Source organism: Nilaparvata lugens, chromosome 2 (assembly GCF_014356525.2).
Source record: "Nilaparvata lugens isolate BPH chromosome 2, ASM1435652v1, whole genome shotgun sequence".
Classification (NCBI taxonomy): Eukaryota; Metazoa; Arthropoda; class Insecta; order Hemiptera; family Delphacidae; genus Nilaparvata; species Nilaparvata lugens.
In genome coordinates this window covers 27,042,782-27,060,251 of record NC_052505.1, presented here as the reverse complement: position 1 = coordinate 27,060,251, position 17,470 = coordinate 27,042,782, and the positions used below count along the sequence as shown (strand labels likewise).

The 17,470-nt window shown below is 33.2% G+C and overlaps 2 protein-coding genes across 2 annotated transcripts; one reads left to right on the top strand and one right to left on the bottom strand.

The window, feature by feature from the left end:
• The first annotated feature begins 8,828 nt into the window (after positions 1-8,828).
• LOC111045790 lies at positions 8,829-11,798 on the top strand. The gene is made up of 3 exons (XM_022331251.2): positions 8,829-9,006; positions 9,799-9,953; positions 11,222-11,798. Exons 1-3 carry the CDS (start codon positions 8,992-8,994, stop codon positions 11,544-11,546), a joined length of 495 nt encoding a protein of 164 aa, XP_022186943.2. The 5' UTR covers positions 8,829-8,991; the 3' UTR covers positions 11,547-11,798.
• Positions 11,799-11,883: 85 nt separating this feature from the next.
• LOC120349834 (heavy metal-associated isoprenylated plant protein 33-like) lies at positions 11,884-17,346 on the bottom strand. The gene is made up of 2 exons (XM_039420925.1): positions 16,939-17,346; positions 11,884-12,684 (listed from the first exon to the last, which is right to left on the bottom strand). Exons 1-2 carry the CDS (start codon positions 16,963-16,965, stop codon positions 12,262-12,264), a joined length of 450 nt encoding a protein of 149 aa, XP_039276859.1. The 5' UTR covers positions 16,966-17,346; the 3' UTR covers positions 11,884-12,261.
• Between the last annotated feature and the right edge of the window lie 124 nt (positions 17,347-17,470).

The window sequence follows — 17,470 nt, the reverse complement described above, 5'->3', positions numbered from 1 at the left end:
TTAGCTGTAGTTTTCTGTATATCTGGTGGCGGGTCGTTGGGTGCTGGGTTCCGGGTTTTTTGTTGATTTGATCCTGTGGCATACGCTAATGTATAATTTGTACTAATTTGATGAGGTGGTGGTTTATAATTTCTATTATGATTATTCTGAGTGTAATCATTGTTTGTGTTAAATTGATCACGGCCATAATAATAATTTCTTTTATAGGTTTGCTGTGGATAATGGTTTGTTTGACAATTTTGAAAGCTTCTACTATTCCAATTATTTTGATTATGATCATAGCAGCGTTTAAATTGAGGAGTAGATCGAGAGTGATCATATGATACTGGTTCATAGTTTTGGCTGGTATACTGATTACTTTTTGAGTTGTGTTGATTCCGTGTATATCTTTGGTCTGAACGGTGGTTTGATATTGCCATCACAGACTGTATGCCATATAAATGATTTATCAGCTGTTTGCAATCAGTAATGGGTTGTGTGGCGAGTGCCATTCTAACTTGATACGGTAGCTTCTTTAAAATAATACTTGCTAATGCCGATTCATTAATGGGCTCGCTCAATTGAGAATTTTTAAACTGTAGGGCAGTGACGAAAGTGGTACATGCACCGTCTAAATTAGGGTTGAAATCGCATGATATAATGTCCGCTAGCACGTCCAACTGTTTACTTCTGCTCCAATACTGTTCCAGGAAGACAGCTACAAACTCATCCAATGATGTAAATTCATGGACTCTACTCCGAAAGAACATCAGGGGTTCGCCAATCAATAAACTAGTCAAACGAAGACGCCAAAAATTCCAAGAGGTGGGTGTTAATGATTGAACTAGTTTTATCTGATCTATAAATTCTTTAGGTTGGAGATAGCGGTCTGTATTGTCAAAACGGCCTAATTCATTGAACTGTGTAGTGAATCAAACGTTGCTATGGGAATAGGCTCTATATTCTCGTGCGGAAATTGATGTATTTGACTTTCAAGTTGTACCAACTTCTCTTGGGCCGTTTCCAATGACTAGAAGCTTCTGTTTCATTATCTACTACTTCGGCATTTAATTCAGATGAAAATAATTGCTGTTCTCCAACGGCTGTCTCCAATGAATTAAGTTGTACTTTGTTTTGATTTATATCAGAATTTAGGTGAGCTATTTGTGTAGATTTACTATTCTGTTGTTTATTTATGGAAATAAGTTGACTATTGTTCCTGTTTGTAGCTATTTCATGAATTGTGAAGTGTTTTGTGCTGGTAGGTTATCTATTCTTTCCGCAGTCTCCTTACCCATTCTTACCGATGTATCCTTCAGTGATTCCCGCATTTCCTTCATTTCCGCCTTCAAGTCCTTCATTGCCCTGGTCATTGTTTTTTCTAAACTATTAGAAAATGACTTGATCATCCCCTCTACTATAACCCTTCTTATTGCTTCTTGGGAGACATTTAACGGTTTATTACTGTTCACAGGATTCTTGGCGGTGATTGAAGAGATCTGGGCGTTGGACTCCATCGCGCCCCCCTCAGCGTCGATCTCCGCTACTATCGCCGTCTGCAGTGTGTCTGCTACCTTACTTTGCGTGGACGAAAAGAGACTCATATTTTAAAAATGGATTAAGTGTCAAGTGTTTGTTAAAAAAGTGAAAGTTTTGGCCAACAAGGCATTAATAAGGACACAAATGAGGATAGGCCTATGGACATTACAAGCCAGGTAACCTATTTATTACTTAAGCTCTTATAATATAATAATACTATTCATTGATTTCTGACTAGCAGTTTAGGCTTATAAAATATAATCTCTCTCTATAACAGGTAATTTTTCACAGTACTAATAATATAAAATTTTCTTTAAAACATATAATTTCTCTCTATTTAAAGCTCTTGTTTCCCAAAAAGTAATACAAATTTTCCTTCGCCAGTTTTCCTCACAACTCGTATAAGTTATCTATAATTTTCAATATGGTTATTGACCTAATTTCAAATAATTATTCAATGAGCTTGGCTCTCATCATCAGTCCCACGTTGGCACGACATGTCTTTGTGTCACGTTATTCTTTATATTTAAATAACGATTAGCCTCCTGCTTGGCATCAGTCGGTAAAGCATGAGATTTAATATAATTAGGGCGTGGTTTTCTAATAGTATTCAGTCTTAAAAAATCTTGATAGGCCTAGATATGGGCTTCTCCATAACTCTTGTAATTCAATAAATAATAAATATATATATAAATGATACTTATACTATAGAGTTGAGGAATAAAAAATAAATTGCACACCATGAAAATTTCATACATATATTACACAAATAATGCAAAGATCAATCGAGGCAAAAAATATATATATAGAGCGATAAAAAATATAATATAAAAAATAGAACAATAATTTTATATCAGCAAAATATCACAGGCTAAACTTTATATTCTAGATTTATGGCACGAAACATTACCATGTGCCTTTATCTTAAAATCATATGCATTCCTTTGCATGTAGCTACGACATGCACTTGCTAATACTTGTCGACTTGGATAATTCAATCAAAAATATGTGCTCTAAGATCAGCTTGATAAATTAGCCACTAATAATCCAAATATATATATATATTAAAATCTCTAGTATTTAGTAGATTTATTTGTATCTCATATACATTTTTATCTCAGGGTGCAAGATTCGGCACCTGACGGAATAGGTAGAGCCATTCATCTAGTGAATTAGAACTATGATAAATTATCGCAAATTGTATTGCAAAAAATTGAATATTGATGCATATGTTTTAATAGCCTAGATTTCGTACTTCTTTGATTAAACAGAAATTTCTAAAATATTGATCTATATATTTTTTTTTCTTTCAATTAAACCTTTAATACTAATTTTTACTTGCGCAAGTATTAAGACTCTTATTAATTTCTTAATTTATAATAACCCTTTCGGCGAGCTAGCTTTGATCATCAGATTATTTCGAAGCACTAGGGCGCCCATCACTAAATTCAAATTTAATCACTCACGTGTCGAAAATCTTCTTGTAAGCCGCCGATGTCGATCCAACTCCATGTGGTCCGGGAATATGGTAGCCGGAATCGTCTCCTCCAAGGGGTTATAAATTTAATAAAAATGAAAAATGACTTCTGCTTCACAATAGCATCACGAAGTCTTTTAAGAAATTTAATAATTTACTTTAACTTTAAATTTTTACAAAATTATTAATAAGGTACTTCGCTCTAAAATATTTGGGGTCCTCTTATGGTGGCATTTGGCTGGCGAGTGCTGGTTCTTCCTTTTCAAGTTTTACAGATCCTCTTTCCGACTTTCAAATTAGCATAAAATTTAAATATCCCAATCCTCCGCCATTAAATTCAAATAGATCTTACAAAAAATGCCAAAATATTGCTTAGATTATATGATTAATAATTTCTTTGCATTCGAGCCATATTGATAACATAGATTACACAAATTTTTACACAAAATCTAGTACATTTATATAAATATATATAAATATTTTTGAATTGGCCTACAGTTGCCGCCTATTAACTGCCGTTTTACTATTGGTGCATGCAAATTTTATTAGGTATTCATGCGCCTGGTAACTTTTATTTCCTGAATACATTAAATTATTTTTATTTGGTTTTTTATTTATGCTCTTTGCATGCTAGTTAATATTCTATACATTAATATTAATTCCATGCTACCTAATAATTAGCCACGTGGACGGGTGTTTTTTCACATTGCACACCATCCGAATGCAATAAAGCTCTGCCAAGGGGTTTTGGTCAGATTCTACGTTCTTCGGTTTGATTGATCTCTAGGTCACCGATCCGTGAATACATCTACATAACCTCAATCTTCAAATATTTTATATAATAATCTATTTATGAGCAATAAACTTCCTTCAAATCCTTTTTAGGTTCTTGTACCATTTAGCCAGAACAAGCTGATGCTATCTAATCTTGTTTATTATCTGCTTGGCGATATTAGCCAATTACTTTATTTTTAGACCTATTACTATTTCTGTTAGGGCTTTTCATCTACCCAGATTTAAATATGTTACAACTTACGGAGTTTTTTCTCTGAAAGCCTTCAGCCGACTACTGTCTCTAATCGACAAATTGGCAACTGCGCTTCTACCCATGACTCTATCCGTATCCATCACATTAATTGGCTGATCTCCCTTCATTTCTCTGCGCTGCATATTCCTCCAAGTCAAAAGTTATTTTGTACGGAGTATAAACAAGAGAGAAATACTTAAATACAGCCATACGCCTAATATAATGATCAACTAATTTTCAAAAACGCAATAATTAATCAACAAAATTTAATTTGTTACTCCAAAGCCAATTTATTCCGAGTGTTTCCAGAAAACTATTACATTTCATTAATTGAATGACTTTCACAAAGTTGATTTTTCAGCCATTTATTATACAGATCACACACACTACAATAATAGTTACTCCATTATCATGACCTGACCTTTGAATTCTCATATAGTTTGTTTAAAACATGTAGCCTACAACTCATCACAAAAACTTTTTTAATTTGTTAATCGAATGCAAAAAAAATTTAAGTAAATAATCTCTGAATCCATATAAATTTAATGTCAAATTTGTCTTCATATTTCATGAAATGGAGTATTTCACGAAATGGTGACAATTATCTAATAATATAAAATTCATACAGAAATTAATCCTCTATTGTGATCAAACAAAATTTCCCACCTCTGCTCGAAATTCATTTATATAGCATTTCAATTTCCACTTCTTCACAAACAAAATTCCCTTATGTATGTATTTTTTTCAAACAGAATCAATTTAAGCTTCCATATGAAAAAAGCAATTGCTGGTATTTCTTAACTTATGTATCAAACTAATAAAACTACAGATTAAACTTTTAATTTCCTCCCTTAACAAATTCAGTTGGTAGTTCTCATGTAACTGCATAAAGTTTAAAATAAATTTTCATCTACAGACAGTTATTTCGTTCCAAAATCTGATAATTAGTATCGATTATCCTATAATGATTGAGCTGTTGAAATGTCTAAGCTGAATGATATTTTTATATGTAACTGCGTGATATTTGAATAAATTTATATCTGAAGACAAACAAATGTTTTATACTCATTTCAAAAATCTTATAATTAGTAAGATATCATCTTCCTTTCCGTTTTCAGAACGATTGAAAATTTTGAACCCAAAAAAGTTTACAAAAAAGCGGTAGCCTAGTCTAGTTATTTTTCATTCTTGTTAGATGCTACAGACAATCGATCCTGAGCTGCTTGACTTCCACTTCCTCTTTCACTGCCAACATTTTCAGTAACAACATTTTCACTTTCTGTATCATTTTTTCCACTCTCAGGTTCAATATCAGTCTTTATATTGCCGGCGGGTCCTTTTTCGCTTTTCACACTGTCCGACCTCACACTAGCTATTTCCCCTCCTAAATCTCCATCTTCAGTGAGCGGTTGTTCGAATTCGGCTGACCTTGCACCTTCGTCACCATCAGTGTCCTGAATGGTGGCTGTCTCGGGTTCGCTTCCTTCCACCAGTGGCATTTCCGCTTCGTCTCCTCTTGGCGCGCCATATTTGGGCAGCCAGCGATCTAGGATGCTTCTAGTGCTCGCGGTTGTACTCCTTCTAGTACTGTCTATGCTCTTCCTGTCCGCGCTCTTTCTGTCTTCCTCCTCATCTACCTTGGCTTGTGCTCCCTTCTCCTTTGTATCTTTGTATCCACTATCCCAGTCTGTGATACACGTCGAATCACCACCTGCAACAGAATATGAGATTGTTTTATATCCCTATTATTAGTTCGATTAAACTCTTCTATCAAAGCTTGGCTTCCTATTAGAGCTTTCATCATTATAAATTTTAACATGAATAATTATTATAATCATCAAATTAATCCAAATTCAAATTTATTTCCATTGACCAATATGAACAGTGAATATTAACTGTCACATTTGGAAATATTCGGCAGATTGCGAATTATATAATAATTTCATTCACATATCCTATTATTCTATTCAATTAATCCTGAAAAAAAGAAAAAAAATCACCCAAAATTTTCTCTGTATACTTGTAAAATCGTGAATGATCCAATCAATTAATCAGATAGAAAATTTTAGTAATAGCCTAGCCCATATTATAGCCTACATCATTTTTCAATTTTTAAATTTCACTATATTTTTCGATTTTCTTCAAATGTACAATTATATGCGAATTTCCAAGTTTCCTTCCTATGTTGGATTCTTTCAATAAAGATTCAAGTGAGATTATTGAGATAAGAATGAGAATTTGAACGATTGTCAGTTTTCTCTAGGATTGTAAGATATTGTTTTCTTCATTCAATAAAAATAAAAAAATTGAATAGTTATTGGTCAAATCATCTAGGTGGAAAGAGGAAAAGTTTTGGACAAATTCCTCATTTTTTATTTTTTCTTCTGTGAGGAAGAAATTAGTTTTATTATTCAATACAATACCGTACCTAAATTACAATAAATAAGTTCCGACTAAAAAAGCTACACAGTTGTTGAATTGAATAATTATGTGGTTGTATTCAGATTATTTAGAACCTATTTAATTTAATTCCTTCTTTGAGGTTTGTATTAGTTTTATTATTCAATTAAATTTATGACAATAGATAAGGTTCCGAATAAAAAACCTATACAGTGATTGAATTATATGATATGGTTGTATTTAGATTTTTAGTACCTACCTATATAATTAGACTAGCCGTCAGGCTCGCTTCGCTCGCCATATCCGTCTAGCCAGGGGGCTCCGCCTCCTGGACCCCCGACTGGATCGTCCAAGAATGAGATCAGCAGGCTCGCTTCGCTCGCCTGCATTTTCATTTGGGCATTTTTATCATATGTTAGGACAATCCAGTCGGGGGTCCAGACTAAACGGCTGGCTAAACGGATATGGCGAGCGAAGCGAGCCTGACTGCTAGTAACATAATATTTCCAGGATTGAAGTAGAAGTGCCCAATCAATTTTTCCGCGATAAATGCATTTAAATCTTCAACTTGGTGCCAACCTAACAAAGTCAACTCAACTTAATGCCAACCTGACAAAATCATTAATTTAGTTGCCAGTTAACAACTGTTTCGAAGAGGTACTCCATCTAGATTATAGTTCTATAGTAACATATGATATGGAAATTTCAATAATTATAATTAAGAGATTGGGAGAAGAAGAATATACATGCTAAAAGACGAACTTTAAACCCTTAAAAACAACCCTTAGAGTAAAAATATTGCCAAAAGATTTCTTAGTGCGCCTCTAAAGGGCCAACTGAACATACCTACCAAATTTGAACGATTTTGGTCCGGTAGATTTTTAGTTATGCGAGTGAGTGAGTGAGTGAATGAGTGAGTGAGTGAGTGAGTGCCATTTCGCTTTTATATATATAGATTAATAGATCAGTAGAATACTACTCTAGTCTAAGTCCTATTTACTATTAGGCCCAGTTCCTAAAACTAGGTACCGTACCTATTAAAAAATGGTCTCAGTACTGAAACATGACATACCATAGGCCATATTGAAAAAAGATACCGTACCAAATTAAGTGTTTAATTTACATGATAATAATTTTGTAAATATTATGTAAATATTTCATCATTATCGCCTATCTAATTTGACAAATGACTATAAAATATACATTATTTGAGAGGATCATACCTGAAGAATAGCGTTCCCAATAACTTTGGCAACACTAGTTTCTGGAGGCATGCTGCCAACACTACCTCTGTCTAAAGACATGTTATCAAGTCTTGTATCTGAAGGCATTATGAATTACTATTTTTTCCAACAAAAATGTGACCTGAAATGAAAGTTGGAATATATTCACTTCAGAATAATGTTGGAATTACTATGATGTTGAAAACTTACAAATCTCAACTTACGGGAAGAGCTATTTTCACAGAAATGGACATACCCATGTTTCCAATGAGGAACTGAAATTATTTAGTAAAATAGTTAAAATGTTTCTGATAAGACTAAAGAAATTTGGTATGAAGTAGTAAGAAGTAGAGGTACTCTGAGTAAAGGAAGCAGTTGGAATTTTGATAAATTATGAACCGCTATTTAAACTACATAGGTTGTTTAAGTTATTTATTATGCGACTAGTTTTATTTTGAAAAAAAATTGTTTTAATAAAAATAGAACAGACGTGGATTGAGTGAGCAGAAGATAAAAAATAATGTTAATGCTGATAATCAACAAATCTTACATTGCACCAGTATGTTGAGTCTGTGTTTAAGGGTTCTAGTTTCTTTAAAAAATTCAATTAAATTCAACTTTGAATAAAAATATTCATTCTCCAATTTTGAAGAAAAAAACTTTTTTTGAAACACTTGAACTAATCAATGAAGTTTCTGATTTTTTACAAGATACAACTGAATTATTAGTTAATCTTATTATGAAGCTCATATGGAACTTCTAATATGAATATGAGATTTTTTCAGAAATGAGTAATATTCATTTGAATGTCTAGTGTTCAGGTCAATGAAAGTTTCCTTGAATTTTCATGAAATCACTTATCCTTTTTTGATGTCTTCAGTCATGAGCCATGCATAATTGAAAGTTTACAACAAAGTCACATCCAAAATTAGACTGCTATAATTATATAATTACATGAACGCCTAGAACATTATTGTTCACGGAGTGGATGAGACATCCATGAATTTTACTCTTATTTTTGTAATACGCAGGCTAAACTTGAAAATTCCTAACTGCACAATATGAGGTGCTCTTACACTAATGTGCTAACTATTCTATTATTGTTGAGTCCTCAACTTGGTGCTTATTTTTAAAAGTGCAGCCTATACCGGTACATATATAGCCTACTAGTCAAGCAATTCCTGAGTAGACTATTCAGTAGGAAATTTGTGGATTGAAAGAACAGATCATCTTAGTTATTTTTCATAAAATAATATGTTAAAACAGTGGTATTCCAGTTATTGATTCTATAGGTGAATTGCAGTGGTTCCACAAGTATGGCTAGTGAATATAGCTAGAATGCGATCATGGATTTTAGAAATGTGAGTTTTGAAATAATAATAATTAATTTGTTCAAGTTATTTAGCCAAGTATATTCTTGTTTCGATTGAGATAATATAAATTCTATCTTAAATTTATAAGATTATTATAACGACAGTAAGTTAATTGAGAATTTTTTGCATTAGATTATACTAGAAGACTAACTTTTGTATGAGGTGATAATAAATTGAGTCTTATTTGAACATAAATCCATCTTTTAAAAAGTATAAATTTTAATTCTTTCAAATTTTGCTTTGCATGGTAAGATTCAGCACTATCAGTGAAAACACTTAATAATTATTATTATAGAATTTTCTAGTATAATAAACTTATCATTGGAGGGTTTGAACCTGAAATAGAGATAGTGATTTTTATTTCAAAATGAATATTTTTTATAAGATTTTCCACTGATGATAATAGAAAAATATTACCAAAAAACTATATTTATATTCATTTAACATACATTGAGGTAGAATGTCATAGCCTTCATGTGAGACTTATCATTGTTCAATATAGAACAAACTATTCATCTTTTAAAATATTCTGACAAAAAACTGCAATGACAAATAACGATTATCAAAAATGGATGTATAACAATAAAATTTTCAAATTTATAATAATATAATATTAAATTTCTCAATAAATCAGCATGACTATAACAGAATGGAGGATATGAACACAACCAATAATAAATGTTCAAATATATATTTTTGAATTTTCTCAAGAGTTTCACAATTTTGGAGAACACTTTTAATTGTGTCATGAGAGTGAAAATAAAAGTCTACTGGTTTTAGATGTTGACATTCATCAGCTTCACCATGATTATAATGACTTGCTCATTTAGAGCGTTGGCTTGTGATGAAGAACTAGAAGCTGAATTTTATGAAATGCCTAACGTAGATGAAATAATGAAAACATCCGAGCAAATAGGATTTAGACCATTATTCCGGTAAGTCAGTAGTCCTTCTATCCATTTAAACAATATATTCAGTATAATAATTATTTTTTATCCTGTTATCCATAAAAATGAAAAGAAGTTAAATACCTAGTTGAATATATTCCAATAATATAAATTTATTACTTTGGAGAGGAACCACCAATACAAAATAAAAACTACGAGACAAATACTTGTTCGTAATTTATATTTCTCAATTTATTTTTGCTCTGTTCTTAAATAGAATGAACAATTGTTCATGAAACAAAAAAATTGTGAGGTTAAGATAGTGTTTTTTAAGTGTCAAGCGTTTATAGTGCTTCCTAGCCTTATAAACAAATGAAGAAATACCTATATAAACTGAAGGGAATAATAAAATTGTATCAGACCTTTTCAAGATGTAAATTGAGCCATTTAGGATATTTTTTCTTTTCAGCGAATGATTTTTAAAATTGTTTGATTTTCTAAACGTAGATGGTTTGTTGTAGTAAATACACTTCACATGATGTTAGGAACGTTATTGTTTATTGTAAAATAAGACTTCCAGCTATTCATATGAGAGCAGTATATAGTTCTTCTGCTCATTTTCATTTCAACGTAAATTATTACTGTACTGTACACTTGCATTACATTCGACATATTTAATTTTCTTTTCTTTCTATCCTATCAAATACGGTGCAAATTTATTAAACCTATTGTTTTATGAAAAATCAGGTATAGGCTATTCCATATTGATCGTTTTATATATTATTTTTCAAAATAATGAACAGTTATGATTATGACACATGCCAAGAGAATATTATTTCAAACAATACTAACTTATTTCAATTTCATAAGAGTTTTATAGAATTTTCTGGCATTTCTCAAAATAATTTTTATTTTTCTACCAACATAGCTGTAAAACTTTACCTGGTTTCAAAAATGAATTCATGTTTCCAATAGATTATATAAGTAACTCTAATTCGTTTTATAAAAATTGGAATAAAATTTACTGTTTCATCCCTACTTTACAATGTGTTATCTTTTAATCATTTCATTTTCTTTTTTCCATGGAATTGGTCTCACATTTCTCAAAATTACAAATGAGATTACTTCAAAAATAGTTTGGAAAAAAATCAGTGACTACTACATTTTGCTATTCTCTTTCAATCCATTTTTTTCGTAAATTGAAAAGAATCTTTGAAGGAGCGTAACATTTTTAACTGAAGTTGAATCACTGGTAACTTACAAAATTTATCACTTGTAATTTTATCATTTATACATACAATGCCTCATTTTTTTAGACACAGGCAACTGATGGAAGAACGAAATCGTTTGAAACAGGAAAGATTGGACGAACTCAACAGAAGAAGCAACACGAGAAATAAAGTGATTTACGGTGACTTTAAATCAAAGAAGTATCAGCCGCCACCTTACACGATAACTTACATAACGTGGAACAGAAATAATATAAGAAACAAGGCAGAAAATAAGAGGAAACCACCTTCTAGTGATCAAATTATCAGTAATAGACCTAGGCCATACTTTTATACAAGTACTAATAATAATTATTATCCTTCCAGTTCTGGACAATTATCCGGCAATAGAAACTGGCCTATTGGTTCTTAGCAATAAATACTCACACTATAATGAACTCTTTGTCATTCAGATAAATATGGGAATGACATCACTTTTATAAGTTGAGTACCTATATTTTATTAATATAAGATTCTTGTTCTATTATGATTCTGTCATAAATCAGTATGGTAGTCTATATTATTCTGATCAGTATTCTTATTCTGATATGGTAGGTACAATAGTAATATGAGTGTATTGTGAATGCTAATGCTATAAAAGTCATAAAGTGCTTCTATTTTTTTATTTGAAAATTTCTTGTTTCTATTTTCCTTCAAGGATTTTCGATCAGCTCCTTGGAAGTATTATTCTCTTCAGTGTGTAGGCTAATTATCTAGAATATGAATAGAATTACTTATATCTCAGACGAGAAAGATTCTACCTGAGCTACTTCAACCAGAATTAACTATCGCTGAAATTCAATGGATCAATGAATGGATACAATGGAATCAATTGAAGAATTTTATTCTCATAATTTCAATTTTTACATTCAGAGTACAAAAATATTACAAATAAAACAATTTTCACAAATCACACTTATAAAACTAAGGTGATCGGATATCAATAATATTTTGTCATTTACAAATACTCATAATACTGTATTACAAGAGAGTTCAAGATCAATAATGACAGATTATTGTGGGATACAGCAAATCATAAGAAAGTCGAGAGAGGTAATTATTTGTTTAGAGGATAGTCTCGGCTATCCCTAGTCACAGCCCATCATACCGCCCCCTCCCATCATGGGCCAGCCACCTCCTTTTCCTCCTCCACCCATCATTTTCATGGGCCATCCTCCCCCACCTCCTCCTCCCATCATCTTCATGGGCCATCCCCCACCACCCCCTCCTCCCATCATTTTCATGGGCCATCCTCCTCCACCTCCTCCTCCACCCATCATTTTCATGGGCCAACCTCCACCTCCTCCTCCCATCATTTTCATGGGCCATCCTCCACCTCCTCCTCCCATCATTTTCATGGGCCATCCGCCACCACCTCCTCCCATCATTTTCATGGGCCATCCTCCCCCACCTCCTCCTCCACCCATCATTTTCATGGGCCAGCCCCCTCCTCCACCTCCTCCTCCGCCCTTTGGAAACCCGGAGACGCTGACTGCTACTACTGCTATTACCTGGAAATCACCAAACAATATTTATCAGAATTTTCAAAGAAAAATGAAGAGTAAAATATCAGAGACAGTACCGAAGTGAACAGTGACACAGGGCAGGAAATGGTTGCTATTAGATGTATTGAAATAGTCAAATTAAGAAATGAAGAATTTTCAAAACAAGTTCCATGAAATTTGAAAATTGGGGGAAAAGTTGCTAAAAATTGAAGAAGCGCCACGTCACAGTTGTCACTGTCTTAATATTGGTAATACATGAGTTCCTGAATACATTGGTAATACATGAATACCTATTATAGAATACATGTAGTTATCTACCTTTGGTAAATACTATAAATTAATGCTACTTAAAATTTCCGTAACTTAGGTCAACTTTTTCCATTCAATAAATTTGACGAACTATTATTTAAACTAGTTACAAGTATTCAGTTTGGCCAGAGATTTGAAATTTATCAAACTATTAAATTCGTCTCTGAAACCTGTTTCATGTAAATTCAGATTATAGCCTTTATTAAGTGTTGTAGATTACGAAAAAGTGATACATTCACTACAAGAAAAGCATATCAAGGCGTGACTATGATGTAATACTGCAAATTGATGATCTCGCTTCTCCTTGTAAATCTAGAGTGTATTCGAAACCTTTCCTTCAAAACTTATAAATTCCATGAAACATGCCTTGGATCTCCTCCATGAATTTCGCCTCTCAATTCAAGGATTATACCTTATCTAAGAAAACTCTATATATTCAGATTTCAACACAATAATATTCATCAGACAGAATGGAAGAAGGAAAATAGGACTCAAGAGAAATAGTTACTGTCCTTTTTTTACTATCGTAGCCTATTGGCATTCATATCAAAAGATAAATGTTCAAAATAATGTATCGCGAAATCTTCTATATCTACCTATAATGTAATAAAGGAAAGAATTGGCTTGAACACATACGGTACGGGATGGGAAATTCGCGAATGACGCATCCATCACGTCTAAACTACTGGGGCTGATTAACTTGAAATATTGTGTATAGAGTCTTGATTCACCGAGGATGGTTATAGGCCTTGAATTCTTCAAGATTTCTATAGGTCAAGTTTTCAGTTTGTCAAGTTTTGGATCCTTGCGGAGCACGGGATACCTGCTAGTCGTGAATAATCTTCATGAAAACGAGATTAGGATTTTGAAAATAACAGATTTTGAAACCGAATCTCTACAGCTAGACTACTTCATTTTATTTTGGCAGGCATTCTGTAATAATGCATAAATGAGAGTATCTGTATATATTTCTCTCAGACTGATGCAAATTGCAAAAATACGAAACCAAACAGCAGTAATACGAAACACGTGATCATGCAAAGTAGTTATTTAAAAAATCGAACAAGGTGATCCCTAGAAGCCGATAATTGCCAATGATTGGGGGGATTGGATGGCCGAGACCAGTTCGTAGACTTAATTAGATATTATTAGAGCTGGAGTGAGTAGGATGAAAATAGAAGACAATAACAGAAACGAGAAAAACCGGAGGATGCTGGCGGAGAAGTAGCCTAGTCAACCAACTACAATACTACAAAGTAAAAAAAAAACAAAGTAACTTGAAAAATAAAAAAACAGAAGAGGCACAATTGCCTCTCAGTCCAATCTCAATTCAATTCTTGCATAGCCTACCACACTTATACGTTACAAACCGGTAATGGGTAATCAAATTCTACAAAGGGCAGTAAATCAAGAAAATACCGATATCTCTTTACCTTGTGCGAACCCACAAATCCCCACTTATCATAAGGGCGGCAGAATGCATTTACGCACAAATATGACATAATAATGGAGCTTAGCAAGCTAAGTTCACCATGTATGGGACCTATCTATCTCTGGTCCCTGTGTTGAGAGCCAAGCCATGTGGAGGCCGATGGACATTGTCGTGCGTCCCCGTCATAGTCACACTCTCAACACTGGGTGCATACCACAGAGAAGAAAGAAGAAAGAAATTCCTCCTACTTTGTGGTGCATACCCACTAAACTGCCTAATGTTCCCAGCATTAAGGGCCGCCTTGCACAGTGAAAGCTCAAACTGAATTCAATCAGCTGTTGGCTAAAACTCAAAATGAATCACACTATAACAGATTATACTTGATATAGATTTAATCCAGTTTAAGATGAAATTTAGTTTAAACTGGTACTGTGCAAACGGCACTTAAGTGCTCCATACAGTGTATGAGGAAAATTGGCGAACCGCGAACCAAATTCGTGACGAATTTGGTCTTGAATCTGGATTAAAACCTTTGTTCGGTTCATCCGCCAGGGCGATATATTATATCTATATATATTCAATATATTTTCTTCCCACAGCAGCTGCAAACTTTGAAACACTCATCTCTAGACCCCGAAAGACACTGAAGTAACGAACGGTTGTTCACTCTCCCCACTACAGTGTGTGGGACAAATCCTACACGAGCTTTGCCGATCCAAGTTCCCTAGTGTATGGGGTCCTTTAGACTGGCATTCTCACTAAGAGATGAGTGATATCTGATCTACTTAGAGAAGTGACATTAGTCATAAAAAATGAAAATTGTATCATTTAATTTTCAGTTGTATTCATTTCTGTGATTTATTACACATTGATTTGTAAGATTAGAAATACCCAACGTGTTCATCCTATACTATTAAACGAGCAACTTCTGTTTATATGTTTGGATGTTTAGATGCTCATTCGTTTGTATTTCACCACCGGATCTCGAAAACGGCTCTAACGATTCTCACGAAATTCAGAACATAGTAGGTTTATAATATACAGATTCGATTGCACTAGGTCTCATCCCTGGGAAAACTCGCTGAAGGACATTAAAAGGATAATAATTATTCATCCTTGGAAAAACAGCTGATAATAATTATTTCGTCGTCTGTTGGTGATGGAAGTGAGTGAGCGAGTTCATGTGTGTGAGAGTGTGTCAAAATTATGACTCAGCTGTGATCATTCACAGAACTTTTCTAATCATTCAATCAGGTACTGAGTGCCAGTTGCAAAAAAGCCGGGTTATTTTCAATCCTGATTAATTCCAGTAGATCCATCTTTTTGAAATGGTCTTCTCTGATTTGGTTCACGTGAAGTTAATCAGGATTAAAATTTAACCGGCTTTTGTGCATCTTGGCATTTGTGAGGGAAATTTTTGCATTCCTCTGGGAATTAATCTCAATTTACTGTGAATACATAGAACATTTCTGTATGAATGTTATTATAATTTCTTCTTTCGTGATACATTTTTTATGCTTTTGTACTCCAGAGCGAAGCTCGGTCCCCGATATTACACGTTAACGACAATATCTAATACTCATATTCGTATTAGTCACAATGATGAACTCCCAACACTACGTATAAATTTCTATAATTGAGATCATTACCCTAGATGTAATTCATTATGTTTTGCTGAGAATGATACACTCACAAACTCCAGACTTGAAAAGATGATGATGAGAGAGTAATGAATGGAGAAAAAGATTATGGTAATGATGATGATGATGATGATGATGATGATGATGATGAAAGAGTGGCCCAACAGGTGCATCTTTAGTTGGGTTCCGAACCATCGGGAGGCTATCTTTCAACACCTAAGGGACCTAAATGATATTTAGCGGAGTCAACTCCTCAATTGGTCACCCGTTCTAGATCTCAGTAGATAAATTCAGCACATTATTACGTTGATAAAATTTAATATTGAAGAGAAGGTAAAAATTGGAAAAGTTTTTTGAATATTTGTGAGATTCGACATTAAAGAGATGTCAAAGATATCGATTTCAAAAATACCGTATGAGATATTGAAAATATAATTAGATATTACATATATCAGTTACTTCAACTAGATTTTGATTTAGATGATCATTAGCTAGATCTATATTTGATTCTGAAGATAGAGATTTTCCAAGAAACTTCACCTGAACATGGAACCTAAACTAGCAATGCTCTCCCATCTACTCTTGTTCTAAGGGAACAATATTACCGTACCGTATTCTTTATCTATCTTTGAACAGAGGCGTTTCGAAAATTTTACCGTTGGAATAACGATAAATTATAGTTCAATTTCTTCACATAGTCAATCTTTAGTTTCTCATTATTTTCATAAAGAAAGGTTGAGATAATTTCAACAAAAAAACTATTTTTCCATATTGTATATCTGAGATAACAGGATATCATCTACTAAGGCTAGGATATCAACTACACAGGAAGATGAAAAAGTAAATTTGTAAAATTTGAAGATATAAATATTTACTCACAGTAAGAATGGATAAGGCTCCGTTCATTGTGTCCACTGAAGATAACTCACGATCAAAAAGTCAAACTTGGTTAAACCACGATGAAATGTTTTAATTCTTCGTAGCTGAAATTTGTTCTAAGCAAAGCTGCTGTAAGAAGACTTATCACCAAAGCAAGACAAGGATTGAGTGACAAATGACAGCAATACTCTTGCAATTTATATACACATTTTTGAAGGGATGCAACCACGGATTGGCCTTCGCACTTTTTCGAGAAAATTTGAAAATTGAAGATTGAAGAGACATTGCAACAGATAACAGAAGTCAAACCGCGCTAACCAGAATTATTACTGTTGTGAAATGTAGCAGACGATGAATGTCAATCCTGTGAACTGTGCGGTCCTTGACACTAGACAGAGTACCGTAACATCACAAGAGCAATTTACACTGATATTTATGTAAAAATAATCAGAAAAAGTAATCTAGCTGTTAGATGCAGTTGATAAAATTAGCTTACATGATGTAGCTTATGACTGACAGAGGTTATTGTTTC